A 15,586-nucleotide genomic window follows, 5' to 3' on the forward strand; every position below is an offset into this window, starting at 1 on the left:
GACAGAGAGAAGACCTTTTGCCCCAGTGTACTACGGTCACTATGAAGCATCCTGTGAGTGTCATGGTATGGGCTTGCATGACCACGAATGGAGTTGGACATTTAGCAGTAATAGAGGGCAATATTAATGCAAAAAATATCAGGAAGAGATACTGCAAGCCAAACTGCTGCCGACTATCAGAGATTTATTCGAAGGGGATGCCCAACAATACATCTTCCAGTAGAATGGAGCGCCTTGTCATACGGCTAAGACTATCATGGAATGGTTGAGAAACCATGATGTTACTGTTCTGCCTTGGCCTGGAAATAGTCCCGCTCTAAATCCAATAGAAAATTTATGTTCAAGGCTGAAAGTCTTAGTATCAAGCCGAAACCCAAGCAACAAGAGAGAACTGATAGAAGCCATTATTCAAAACTGGTTTAGAGTTATTACACCAGAAGATTTGGCTCGTCTCGTCAACTCCATGCCTCGCAGAATTGAGTCTGTCCTAAAAAACAAAGGTTATCCTACCAAATACTAATTTTGTTGATAATAATCATTGTACCATTTTTTTTAATATATCTACTAATAGCTAACGGCTGTTGTTTTATTTATTTTTAAATTTTTAGAGGATTTTCCCTCTTAAAATAGATTAAACGATGTAATAAAATTATAGATAAACTTATAAATAACATAAGTCTTGTGAAAAAGAGGAATGCTGGTAACAAAACTAAAATTTTTGAAAAGTTTCCAGAATTTTGGCCACTAGTGTACAATACTACAAAATACATTTGACATTAACTGACAGTATTATTGTTTTGGTGTCATTTTTTCATACCTACCTCTGGATTTAAAGTAATTATGAAAAATCAACGTATGTTGACATAAGTGAATGCATAGCAGGGGTTTAGTGAATTTTTTTATTGTTGGAAATAAATAAAAAACCATAGGGGTAATGTTTTTAATAAATATTAATAAAAATGCCATATTAATTAATATGGGAACTTAAAAAAACATGCAGAGTATAATTTGTTTATGGTAGTCAACTTAAACTGCAAATTCCATAGGTGGGCCAATTGATATGGAAAGGGGCTCGTACATATAACGATGCAATATTGACACAGAAAAAATACTTTACCCAATATATTGGTTGTTCACTATTGACTTACTCAACATAGCCATCTTAACGATACAATGCAATAAAACAGTGTGCGACTTTTCCATTATGTTTGGTCTACTTGTTAGCGCCACGTTCTCTAAATTTAAATGTAACAATTAGCACGTTCGCCGGCGCGGTTTACGCCGGTCCTGCATAAGTTGATTGTCGGTTTTCGATTTCAAATTGAATTAACATTCTTATCACCGAGATATCAAGTTTATCTCTCAACGATTCGCAATTTTATTGTTTTCTCAGTATACACATTTCGAACCGAGATAAATCAGTTCACCTAAAACGGAAAAACTTTGTAATTTGTTGGTATCTAATTAAAAATTAATTTGCCGTCACTTATAACTTAATGTATTGTTGGAAGTGTAATCGTGAATCGATTTGTCGTAAGTGCAGTGTTTTTTAGTGCTTTTTTTGTTATTTTTGTGCCATGTAATACACAGAAGATGGTAGACAGAACTTGGTTGAGAAAACTTTTCGCTGATTTCGCAGAAGCTACCGTTTTATGGGCATATCATCCCATATATTCGTACGAGCCCTCTTCACTAATTGGAAACACCACTGGTGGTTAGTGATAAACTCTTTAAAGTATTTAGTGCTTAAGTTATCAATGTCCATGAGTTTGATTATTGGGAAAAGTTGGTCCTTGTTTATTACTACATACTTAAAAATATTTTGCCTGTATTGTTCTTATTTGTCTTTACCCAATTATTTTTTTTAATTGTTGGGATATCGGTGACTCAGATTTTTGCTGTTGAATACATTTATGTTCTAATTATAACACTGAACCAGTTTTCCTGTGTTTACTAACAAGAAGCTATATCCGACGTAACCCCTCCAATTTTATTTCTGTTTCCAATACATTACAACACGCTGAGCTCGTTTTTATTAGATGTTTAGTGTAGACACTAGTATATTGCTTAAAAAGAATTCTTTTTAAGCAATATACTGTGGTGTAGATGAGTTTTTGATTTCCGTGATTTGTTGATTAGTTCATTCACAGCTGTGCCATGGTAGATTGGAATTACTACAACTTTAAAAGCGCCTTGGTATTTTCTATATTGTACACTTAATATATATAAGAATTGTACAGTGTGTAAAAGCCAAATGGAATAAATTCATTATTTAGGCTACTGTACATATTTATAAAAAATCCCGAAACACGTCAAATTTAAATTATAACTTGACATTCTTTAACGTGAAAATGCAACCCCTACCTTCAACCCCCTTAGAATGACAGGTACAACCCCCAATTTTTTAAATAGGAAGTATAGGCTTGTGATATATCGTTTGAAAGGTCTTTTTATTCTCCATTCAAAAATGTTGTCGCTTTCAAGTTTATTAAGATTAATTAAGATAAAATAAATTAAAATCATGTGGTTACCGAAATTCGCTAAAATGTACTCAAAACTTATTTCCCGTTTAGGTCTTAATAATGAGAAAGTGAACAAAAACCATAGCAATGTGATTTTTAGATGGTAACCATTAAAAAAATTATTTTATTTAAGTTGTCAGTATTTTAATTTAAGTAAAAAGTTCGTTCAATTCAATTCTGAAAAATGGTTAGATTAACGGAAATGCATAAAATAACAGTTTTACAAATGATTGGTTACGGAGATAACACCCGATCACAACAGGAAGTAACTCGCCTATTTCATGAGAAATTTCCTAATTTACCGCCTATATCCCAAGGAACAATAAGTAAAATAGAGAAGCAGTTTCGCGAGTTTGGTCATGTAAGGCAGATAAAAAAAGCAGCTGCCAATGCACTGAGTGATAAACTCAAATTAGATGTGTTGCTTGAGTTTCAGGAAAATCCACATACATCGAGTAGACAGGCATCCACTACATTCAATCCTAGCCATACATCGATAGTAAACATATTAAAAGAAAATAAATTGCATCCCTATAAGATGATAAATACTCAGGAGCTCATGGAAGACGATTTTGATAGGAGAACTTTTTTTTGTGAGTAAAGGATGGACATGTTGGATAACAATATTATCCAATTAGAAGACGTTATGTTTTCTGATGAGTGTACTTTTTCACTTAACGGTCATGCTAATCGGCAAAATTGGCGCTACTGGGCCACGGAAAATCCTCACTCTATGAGAGAAGAACACACTCAATACCCTCAAAAGGTTAATGTTTGGGCAGGGATTGTAGGAAACAATATCATTGGTCCCTTTTTCATTAAGGGCAACTTGAATGGCAACAATTATTTGGCACTACTTCAAAATGATGTCATTCCAACGTTGGCAAATTTATATCCTGATCCAGGAAACCCTCAAGTTCCAGCAGGATGGAGCACCACCACATTACCAACTTAATGTCCAATACCTCGATACAATATTTCCCAATCGGTGGATAGGTAGGCGAGGATCGATTGAATGGCCAGCGCGATCACCTGATCTTACCTTATTAGATTTCTTTTTATGGGGATATGTGAAGAGCCATGTGTACAAAACTAAACCTTCTGATTTAAATGACTTAAAACAACGAATAACGCTTGCGATTAGGTCGATCACGCCTGTTATGTTAAATAATGTTAGAAGACAGTTTTATTTGAGATTAGGATGTTGCCAAGACGTCCGCGGTGAACATTTTGAACATCTACTTCATTAACATTCATAGTTCTTTTTCGTGTTCTACATTTTATTACGTTTTGCATTACATTTTAGTTTTTGATTGTATTGTAGCGGATTTCGGTAACCACATGATTTTAATTTATTTTATCTTAATTAATCTTAATAAACTTGAAAGCGACAACATTTTTGAATGGAGAATGAAAAGACCTTTCAAACGATATACCACAAGCCTATACTTCCTATTTTAAAAATTGGGGGTTGTACCTGTCATTCTAAGGGGGTTGAAGGTAGGGGTTGCATTTTCACGTTAAAGAATGTCAAGTTATAATTTAAATTTGACGTGTTTCGGGATTTTTTATAAATATGTACAGTAACCTAAATAATGAATTTATTCCATTTGGCTTTTACACACTGTATAATATTCTTATGAAATATACAGTGATGAGTGTCTTACCACCCGGCTTTTTAACGTAAGAGATAGAAAACACAGTTACCTTGTGAAATAAAAAGAGATAAAACTCGTAGAGGTGGGAAATAATCGGTAGAAACCTATAATTTACATTACATTACATTATCACTATCGATAGTCTCACACCTTTAGACGTTAGCTTCGAGCTAAATCACCTCGGTCATAATTATTATGTGTAACGTCGTTTGTGTGACGTATTTCCATTTTTAATTTGGCATAAAGTAAAAAATAATTGACCACAATAAAGCAAAAATGTGATTAAAATAATTTAATTAATACTGATTATTTAATCTAAAGTTTTAAATTATTAACCAAGAATAATTTTTACTATGATTTGAGGAGTTTTATACACTCTTGTCACAGATTATTTATCAATCCTTCGTGGCTTAGTGGTAAGAATTCGACACTGCGACACAGACGTCGCAGACGATTAGAGTTCAAATCCCACATTGTGTTTTTTTTTAATAATTTGAAATTATGCAGAGATCGTTTTGCTTTGAATCACTAAACATTTATCTCACTCGTTACTAGTATTAGAAGTGTTAAAGTTAAACATAAATATCTTATTGAAAAAACAGTATTGTTGTACTTCGAAAATAAAGTAAAAATTCTTCAACATTAAAAGAACGTTTAAAGAATGTTTAAATAAGTAAAAATTCTACAAAAATAAACTGTACAGAGGACAGAGAACTGTAAATCTACCTGTATAGAGGAATTGATATTAACACTGATTCACCGGATTATTTTGCATTCACAACTGAAGACTGTAAAACTGGAATTGAATTTGAATTATTTTGTATTTCTATTTTATAACATTGGAATAAGAATAAATTGTAAATAATGAGTTTTTCGAAAACCTGTTACCTAATATGTATCATATTTTCTATTATTTTTTTATTGAGTAAAACAAAAATTTTATCCTTGGTGTAAATTGAACCCCAATCTTCTTGTCAATAGACCACGTCTCTAACTATTACGCCAATTCCACACACAACAATTGTTTTCGGACTGAACATACTTACCTTTAGTTTAGTCAAATATTTCAGTTGAGTTATTTTTATTATTAAATAAACTTAAAGATTTATAATTTAAAATCGCTAATAATTAAGGTTTTTTACTATAATATATCTTAATTTATTCAATCATTTATTCTAACATCAAAAATTATTAAAATAAAATATTTTCGAGGTCATCCGTATAATTATGACTGAAGTAAAATAGCCACGTCTAAGAATTAGCTTTATCTCGTACTATCTCACAACTTAATCTGTCTTCTATCCTTTCCGCTATTTTGCCGGGTGGTAAGACACTCATCACTGTATATACAATGATCGAGAAAATTACTAGAGCATTTCTTTGTGCCTTCATATATGTTTTAACAGGAACGATTTACATATAAAATAGTAAAATTCCAAAATATCCATATTTTCTTAGTAAACTAATACACAAACAAGCAAAAACTCCCTTACTTTGAAGTTTGATCAAAACAACTTTTACGAAAAACAAAGTGAAAGCAAAATAACGTATGGTTTGTATAGTCACGTCGGAAACATTGCAACTAAAACATAGAAACATATCGTTATAAAAGTCAATACAGTACAAGTTCAGCATCCTAGTGAAGTAGAGGTGGATCATGCTGTTTCTTTAATTAATAATTAATTTCACATTAGAAAAATTGTAACATGTGATTCCAATCTCATGTTGTACTTCTTTTGTCATTGCTTAATCGTATTCTTAGAACATATATGATCATCAAATTAGACCTGTAAGTCTTGGTCTGTCCTTACCGGTTCCCCCATTTTCTTTGAGGAGCATTTCATTTCCTCCTATACATCTTGTTCTATTCGTCATCATAGTATGTATGCAGGTTTGTATAGCTTTAACAGGCCTTTTAAGTACAATCCTGGATGGATAATTTTCATCGTTTTTTGTTCTTAGCTGTCAGCTTCCAATTTCTAATTTCCATCTCTCCATCTTCCTTGATCTTCCTCTCTTGTTTTCCCATAGGTACTCTCCGACCATTATTCTTGACTTGTCTATTACCTTGCATTTTTTCTAGATGTAGGAGTCATTCTAGTCTACGTTTTTACTCTACTTTTGTTATTTTAGGATTAGCATACAATTGGTACACTTCTACATTAGCTCGTCTTCTTCATTCTCCCTACACTACTTTTGCACCAAACATTCTGCCAAGTATCTTTCTTTCCCATGCTTCCAGTCTGTTCTGTATGGTTTTGTTCATAGTCCATGTCTCGGCAGCATACTCTTCTTTTTGTATTACGAGATATATATATATATATATATATATATATATATATATAATATATATATATATATATATATATAATATATATATATATATATATATATATATATATATAATTTATCCTTAATTATTTTGTTCATGGCCCCAGCATATTTGTTGCTCTCGGTCAGTCTCAGGTTGATTTCAGTTTCTTCCTTACATGTCTGATCAATAAGGGTACCTAATTAACATATATTCATCAACCTTATCGAGTTCTACAACTGATCCATCCTTCACCTTTAATTTAAAGGACCCCTTGGTGTTTATTGCTGTTTTGCTAGAGATTTCCATGCAATTGGATTTATTAATATTAACTTGCAGTCCCATTTTAGAGCTTTCCCGAATCAGTCTTTTTGTTATACTTGCCAGTTCTTTAACATTTTTTGTACTGAGAACTACATCATCAGCGTACGCTAAGCTTTGATGCTTTTTGTAGAAAAAAGTGCCGGACATATTTATCCCACTAACCCTTACAATTGTTGTCTAGAACTATATTGAATAGCAAGTTAGACAATAGGTCTCTTCGGCGAACACCTTTTTTCACTTCGAGTTCTTCTAAGACTGTACCATTGCATTTCACTGCACAAATGGTTTTTCTAATTGTCATTGTTACCAATCTTACTATTTTTTCTGGCACTTGGAAGTCTTTCAGCGTTTCTATTAATTTGTTTCTGTCTATTGCATCGTAGGCGGCTTTGTAATCAATGAAAAGTACTTTTATTGAAATGTATTCATAGTAATTGAACAGGATTTGTTTTAGCATAAAAGTTTTTGATCGGTTGTTGATTTTTCCTTGCGAAATACTCTTTGGTATTCTACTAGATTCTTCTCCACATATATTTCTAATCTTTTTTTAACTAATATGGCTAATATGGCGAACAAGGATATTCCTTTATAGTTTGTGCATTCAGTTTTATCTTCCTTTTTTGTGTATAGGAATTTTAATGGATTTGTTCCATTCTTGGGGCATTTCTTCGGAATCCCACACTTCTACTATCAGCTCACGAAGTTGATTTCGTAAAGCCTCTCCTCCACGTTTTAAATTTTCTGCTACAATGCTGCTCTCCCTGGGGCCTTTTTGATTTTTCATATCGTTTATTATTTCTTTAAATTCTTCTCTTGTGGGCTTTTGTATTTCTGCCACTACTATTTGGGGTTTAGGAACATTATAATTGTTTTTAGTAATCACTCCGCCATTTAGCAGCTCCTCGAAATATTTTTTCCATCTTTTACATATTTGGTCTTCGTCCGCTATCATATTTCCTTGCTTATCTTTTACATTCATCGTGTTTCCCTGGCACTAAGTTTTAATACATTTTACCTCTTTGTAGAAATTTTTTTTTCTTGTAATTTATCATTTTCAGGAACTTTTGTTGTATATTGTTCACTGTAGTCATCTTATTTGGCGTAGGTTTCTTGTATGGTCATTTAATAACCTGCACTACCTCAAATATCTATATAAGCTTTGCATTGGCATCGCCTATAATATTTTAATATTTTTCTGGTCATTTCTTGGAAACAATGACTCTAATTCTTCATAAAATTTATCTTTTACTTCTCCTTTTTCTTCTGTGGGAGCGTGTTTTGTTATCAGCGATATCATGTTCTGTTTTCCTTTAATTCTAACTGCACACATTCTGTCAGTTTTTGTTAGAAATGGTTTTCCTGCTCCACGTCTGTATGTACCAGAAAACCCACTCTAAAATTCCTACTAAGTATCGCTTCCACTTGTATAAAACGTGTATGGACTAATCTTTTCGATGTTGTTTCAAGTTAAATGTGTTTTTTGTATTTATATGATGTGTATTTTTTATTTCTTTATTTCTTCCATCAGGTTAATTAATGCTCCCACCTCGTATACTCCTCGTACATTCCATGTCCCAACATTTAGGTATGATTCTTATTTTTTTTTTCGCTATTCAAGTTAAAACTCATTTTCCTGTTTATCGTTAAGGTCCGTGGCATAATGGGTCTTCTTTTTCTTTTTTCACTGCCATATGCCGTTTTTTGGGTCCATATTTCCAGAATTTTTTCGTTTGAAAGTATCATTTGCGGCACATTCCCATTTTAGTCCATCCACAGTTAGTTTTTTGTACCCTATCTTCACGTTTTACCTTCAGCTCTTAATTCCTTGCTTTTATCTACAATTTCCTGCCTCTTATGTCTTTCCTTTTCGGTCAGGTCATCGTTGATGAAGATCTTTTCTCCAGTACCTCAACCTCCAATGTGAGGTTGCTTTCATTACCTTGTTTTTTCGCAATCATCCTTCATTTGTACCAGACATATTGTTTCTTAGCTTCATTGCAGATTCTACTTCGACATCCTCTTTTAGGTGCTTTTATATAAAATCTTTTACGTTATTTTTTCATCTGTTGCTACTATTGGTAGACCCGTAATTACTATCTTTCGTTTTATCAGTTTTTTAATTATTTCTACTTTGTTTTTAACCTAGGTTAATTTGTTTTTTGTTTCTTCCAATTCTTGCTTTATCTTTATATTTTTTAGCGCTATCATCTATTCTCTATATTCCATATTTACTTCTCTGATTTCTTTCAGTTCTTTCATAATTTTCTTGAATATATTCATAACGTCGTCTTCATCCTCTGAATCTTCTTTCATTGGTTTTCTTTTGCTTGGGGTTCTGTCAGTTGTTTTGCTCAGCAGGAAAGGTGAAGTTGACCCTCTATATTTTCTCTTTTGTCTTCTGATGCATGATCATCACTGTCCGTGTGCATCATATATGTTTTAAAGGACCGCGAATCGAACTAGATTCACTCCAACCGTTAAAAAATCTAGTTCCTATCAGTCCTCAGTTAGCAGAATTATTTTTAACTTTGATAACGTAGCAAATCTAACGGACAGAGGTCCACCATTATGAAGGTTTCAAATTGTAAATAACCTCACTTACTCTTATTAGTTTAAACACTAGTTTTTACTGGAAGCCAGTCTTTTTTTTTTAGAAATTCCTCACTGCGCTGAAACGTGCCCGAACCATCGTAACCCATGCTCTTTCATTTTGGTATCAATTGGTGCAACCCCTAGACTTCCTCTAATATACTCGTTTTTAATTATATTATTTTTTATTAGTCCACTTATCCATTGAAGCATTCTCATTGCCGCCACATGAATTCCTTTTTTTTTTCTTTGCCCAACATTCAATTCCGTACAGAATAGCTGGTCTTACGATAGTTTTATAGAATTTTCCCTTCGGTTTCATATCTTCCTTGTCACACACACGCACCTAGAAATGCATGTATGGACTTAAGTCTTTGTAGTTCAAGGACTCCTATGTCTTCACGCACTGGGAGTTGGCTGTGTCTGGTGATTTTTTCATATTCCCTCCTAAGAGCATACTTTTTTTGAAGATCTGGAGGAGGGATATGATTTAGGATACTTAGCCAGTAATAATTTGCATGGTGTTGTTTAATAATTGTACTGTACAAAATTCTTCAAATTTGCTTAATAAAAGATGATACGCTACGAAGAATTAGTTTCTTGTTGTATAATATTATAATTAATTTAGCGAAAATATTCGATACTGTACTTGGGAATCTTATATATTTAGAAATATAGGATTATATGTATCAGTGATATATAGATATAGATATAGATTGTATATCAGTGATAGTTGGATAATTTGTTTTGGTAAAAATTTTAGATATTTTCTTTTTTTTCCTTTGACGAGACTTTAATAGGTTTGTAATGGTTTATTTACTTACAATTGGAATTTAAACACCAATTTTACTACTACACTTTAGAAATAATAGACTAAAATAATCAATAAACGATTACAATCTATATGCCAGTCTGTGATAAGATCGGATAATGGATATCGTACGGTGACAATGTATTCACAATTAAACAAATGAGTGAAAAGAGGAGTAATATGTTAACTGTGAATCTGACATAGACCTTATAGATTTCGATATGGAATTCAATCAAATCGATAGAAAACTGTTTTACAAACGAAATGGTACACAGAACATCTCATACAAATTTTAAGAGGCGAATATGCTAATACGAAAGTAGCTGAGCTTGGTCTCAGTTTTCGTGACCAATATTCATTAGTTCCTTTTTAGCTTCGGTAATATGGACTGTAACCAAATCCATATTAATACTTTTAAACTGACTACACTACACTACGGGCCATTCTTGTGTTACGAAAAGTTAAGGAATGATCGTTTGTCGTTTTTTGGGTATTTATCAGTTCGGAAATTTTTCCTATTGATAGGAAGATTCGTAAATGTTTCGGTGAAATGCCTCTGTTTATTTCTCTCTTAACGTCATTTTTGATACGTTGTCGATTGAGCTTGGTTTTAAAATTCCATGTCAACTATCTCGTCCTTTGACAACATTTATTCCGAAAGAGGTACGACAACAATTAAAACTGCTAAATCCTAAGAAAGCTCCCGGCTATGATTTAATAACGGGAGAATTACTTCAGAAGCTACGGAGAAAAGCAGTGGTGTTATTAACAATAATATACAACAACAGCATACTACGTCTTCGCTACTTTCCAATGCAATAGAAATTTGCTCAAGTTACTATGATTTTGAAACCTGGTAATCCTACAATACAAGCAAATTCATATCGCCCTATAAGGCTACTCCCAATAATGTCTGAAGTATTAGAAATGATACTATTACATAAAATCGAGCAAGTTGTTCCAATAAACGAAATTATACCACAGCACCAGTTCGGATTTAGACGTAAATACTCAACCATCCAATAATGCCACAGAATAGTAAATATAATTGAAATCATTTTCGACGAGAAACATTTTTGCGCTGGACTGTTTCTCGATATACAATAGGCATTTGATAGACTACGGCATAAAGTTCTCCTCTGCAAACTGAAATTACACCTGGCACACACACCTAACTTTACTTTATACTAAACTCGTATCTTACTGACCGTTACTTTCAAGTCAAAATTGAAGACATCTACTCAAATTACCAATCTGGCGTACCTCAGGGTAGTGTTCTGGGCCCATTTCTGTATCTGATATTTACAGCAGACTCTCCAACCAGCAATGATACCTTCTTAACTACTTTTGCCGTTGACACGGGAGTCTTGACAGATCACAACCACGAAGTGATATATAATTTATTCACTCAATCACTTGCCGAAACTAATACACTAATACACTAATAATAAAACACTAATAATCGAAGGAAAAATTGAAGACAAAAGTGTGCGAGCTAGAAAAAATAATCTACGTTAATTGTGCGGATTTAGCACCACAATACTATTCCGAACAGCGGTAAACAAAATGAAGATTATTAAATTGCAATCTAGAAGAACGTGATACTTAAAAATAAGAAGTTGTAGTTAAAATAAGAGGGTTAGTGTTTTTACTATTGAATACAGTATTATTATTATTACTGTTATTTGATACATCCCGTATAAAAAAATTTTGTTGAAAATAATGCATAACTAACAAAAAATAGTATTTTCGAACACGTCCCTATTTATTTGTAATTGAATTTATTCCAGTTGGCTGATACACACTGTATATGTTCTCTGACCTATTACCAACTTTTTTTTATAGAATGTTGTTCAGTTGCCTTTAAAAAAATGTTTAATACTGGCCAAATAATGGTCCAAATTGACTGTTCTGGCCTCTGAATAAAATTAGTATAATTGTTTTTGTTATAGTTTGTTAATTTTTAAATACCTGGACTATTTTGTTTTTTATATAAATATTGGAATGTTATCAGGCGGTAGCTTTTGCATTCACAGATCCGGCTTTGCTGTATCGTCCGCCAAATAAAAAGATTTTCAAATGCGAAATTCGTAAACTTTATTAAATTGTTTTGGAAGACTTTGTGATTCTTTTATAACTTATTGACGATTTTTGTTTAAAAATACCAAATATTTTCGATGCAGTTCATATCTGACGAAAATGGTGGTCATTAGTTTAATACCTTCTAGATCATTTTCCTCTAAAAAATTGGTTGCTTCACTAGATTGACGCGTTGCAACGTTGCCATGTTAAAATGTACGGTCAAGACCTTGTACTAATGGAACAACATGATTTTGTAGTGCGTTCACATAACGCACTCCTGTGATAATTTTCCATATTGGTACAACATCGGCAGGAATGTAGCTCCACAAAAAACCTTTTACTTGAAAGTTCTGATGTTTCTCTGTATGTGAATCTGCAAATAGTATATTTTTTTACCCACATCTACAAAAAAAATGAGACTATTGTACCAAATTGTAATGCAAATTTATGATAAAAAATAATATAGTACTGTCCTCAGAGATTTGATCCCTAAAAATCATACGAACAAGCTGAATTTTGCCGTGAATATCAACTTTGGGGCATCAAAAAAGATGCAATAAAGTTTACTACTTTTACCCAGCCTCTTAAAAGCCCTTCGTAGAGGGGAAAAACTCAGAAAAACCCGATTTACCAAGAACCTGTACGCCGCAGAAAAAAATGTGGCTAAGATGATTTTGAACACAAATGTTAATTAGCACTCTTTCTGTATAATAAACCTTTCTCTCAGAAACAACGCTTGAAGCTACCGGCGATTTCGAATGTCGACGTTTTGAACGTTTGATTATTTAAGTTCGTGTTTGATTTACTTAAAGTGGTCATACTTTTGCTTAGTATGTAGCTCACAAGCCTTATGAGCCATCTCCTGAATTTTTTTTTTAAATTATACATAAAAGAATATATAAAAAGTGTGAAAAACACATGACAAACACACAATTCGGCTTCAGGGATGCATTGGGTACTCGAGAGGCACTTTTTGCAATACAAGTTCTCTTTCAAAGATGTAGAGACGTGAATTGTGATATATATGTGTGTTTTGTTGATTACCAGAAAGCGTTCGATAGAATAAAACATGACGAACTGATGAAAATATTAAATTCAATTGGTCTAGACAGCAGAAATCGCCGTATAATAAACAATATCTATTACGAACAAACTGCAGCTGTTAGAGTTGGGGATCAGTTAACAGACGACATAAAGATAAAAAGAGGTGTGCGACAGGGATGTCTATTGTACCCATTATTGATCAATACATTTTCAGAGCACATTATGAACCTAGCGCTAACGGACATAGACGAGGGAATACTTATAAACGGAGAACGATTGAACAGCATAAGATACGCTGATGATACTGTCATTTTTGCAGGCAGTCTTGAAGGTCTGCAGACACTTGTCCCCAGGGTGGCTGAAGTAAGTAGCAGGTTTGGGCTCGATTTTAACATCAAAACAAAAAAACCATATACATGGTTATAAGCAAAAATAGTATACCACCTGGTCAATTACTAGTTAACCAACAACCTATAACACAAATCACCAACTTTTGTTATCTGGGTGAAAGCTTAAATGAACAGTGGAGAAGGTAGGATCAGCTTTCGTCAAAATGAAAAAAATCTTTAACAGGCACGATATAAAATTGGAAATAAAAGTTCGTTTACTAAAATGCTACGTATTCTCCGTTCTTTTATATGGCGTGGAGTCATGGACGTTAACTGAAGCATCACTGAAGAAACTCGAAGCATTTGAGATGTGGTGCTATAGACGCATGTTGAGGATTTCCTGGTTAGACAGAGCTACCAACGAAGAAGTACTACATAGAATGGGTAAAGAGCGCGAACTAGTCGTAACCATAAAATGTCGCATACTAGAATACCTGGACCATATAATGTGCAATGAACAACGATATGACCTACTTCGGACCATACATCAAGGTAAAGTGCAGGCGAAAAGAGGTCCAGGACGAAGAATATCCTGGCTGCATAACCTGCGAAAATGGTTTAACTTAACCACTACCGGGCTTTTAAGGGCAGCAGTCAACAAAATCAGAATAGCCATGTTAATGTCCAACATCCGTAACGGATAGGCACCATAGGAAGAAGGTCATACTTTCAGGATAGCACTGATGATGGAATAATAATAGCTCGATAGGGTTTTTATTATTAATATACCTTTTATAAAGGAATTTTTTAAATACAATTTTTGTGATACATGGTATATAGCCAACTACAGGAATGCAGTTTCCTTATGGATAATAAGTTTTACTTTAATATGTTGTATAATAACAAGATATATGTATAAAAATAGCTGCATATAAATGAATATTTAAATGATATATTCATAACCGACGTCCTTTGAATAATTATTATGAAATAGTGTCGCCTTGTTAGATCCTAATTTTCATATTCTCCCAGACATCAAATTATGTTAGTTATTTGGGTCAAAGCACAGCTAAGTTTCTAGTCTAAAACTATATTCGACATGTCTTGCTCCCGTGTTTCATTAACCCGTTAAACAGAAGAGCTCTGATTGCTAATTCGGTCTACTACTAAATTAATTTATCCAGGTTAGAACTTGTAGCTTTGGCGTTCAAAACTATTAGACAGAACTTGAATGCAAATGAAGAAAAATAATCTCACGTTTATATCATGCACTGAAATTTTAATAATTTTGAATTAATAATTAATGAAACAAATTTTTTTTTTTGGGCTAGCTCAAATTGGTAAATAATCTCAGGGTTTTACGTCTTTCAATCACAGAAATGGAAAACCAATACTCAGAGGAAGCTCAAGGATAAATAAAATTCAAAAATAAAATATAGCCGTATAAAAAAAGCCGAAACCGCAGAAATTAAAAGCCGAATAGAACAAGCCCGAGCTGGCTTTGTAAAAATGAGAAACGTACTTTGCAGTCACGATCTTAGCATTGACCTTAGAGTTCGAATGACATCTTGCTAAATCTTTCCTGTCCTACTGTATGGAGTGGAAGCGTGGACTCTAACTGAGGCTATCCTTAGACCCTTGACAGCCTTTGAGATGTGGGTATACAGACGACTACTGAAAATAAGCTGGGTCAACAGAGTTAGAAATGAGGAGGTCCTTAGACGGTTGAACCAAACAACACAACTGGTCAATGTAATAAAGAAACGCAAGCTGGAATACTTCGGTCACATTATGAGACACCCTGAAAAATATGATCTTTTACATCTGATCATTCAGGGAAAGATCCAAGGTAATCGTGGTCCTGGTAGAAGAAGAACATCATGGCTGAAAAATCTAAGGCAATGGTGTGGAAAATC

The 15,586-nt window shown here is 33.3% G+C and overlaps 1 protein-coding gene across 3 annotated transcripts in view; it reads left to right on the top strand.

The window, feature by feature from the left end:
* Positions 1 to 15,586, top strand: part of aPKC (protein kinase C iota type) — a 236,392-nt gene that overhangs the window by 129,997 nt on the left and 90,809 nt on the right. The window contains exon 1 of one of the 3 annotated variants that reach the window (XM_072525239.1): positions 1,388 to 1,714. The exons of the other annotated variants lie outside the window; for them this stretch is intronic. Coding sequence (XP_072381340.1) covers positions 1,594 to 1,714 — 121 coding nt within the window. The 5' untranslated portion in view covers positions 1,388 to 1,593. Of the gene's footprint in view, positions 1 to 1,387; positions 1,715 to 15,586 lie in introns of those variants that run through there. 3 annotated transcript variants of the gene reach the window in all.

Source organism: Diabrotica undecimpunctata, chromosome 3 (genome assembly GCF_040954645.1).
Source record: "Diabrotica undecimpunctata isolate CICGRU chromosome 3, icDiaUnde3, whole genome shotgun sequence".
Lineage (NCBI taxonomy): Eukaryota > Metazoa > Arthropoda > Insecta > Coleoptera > Chrysomelidae > Diabrotica > Diabrotica undecimpunctata.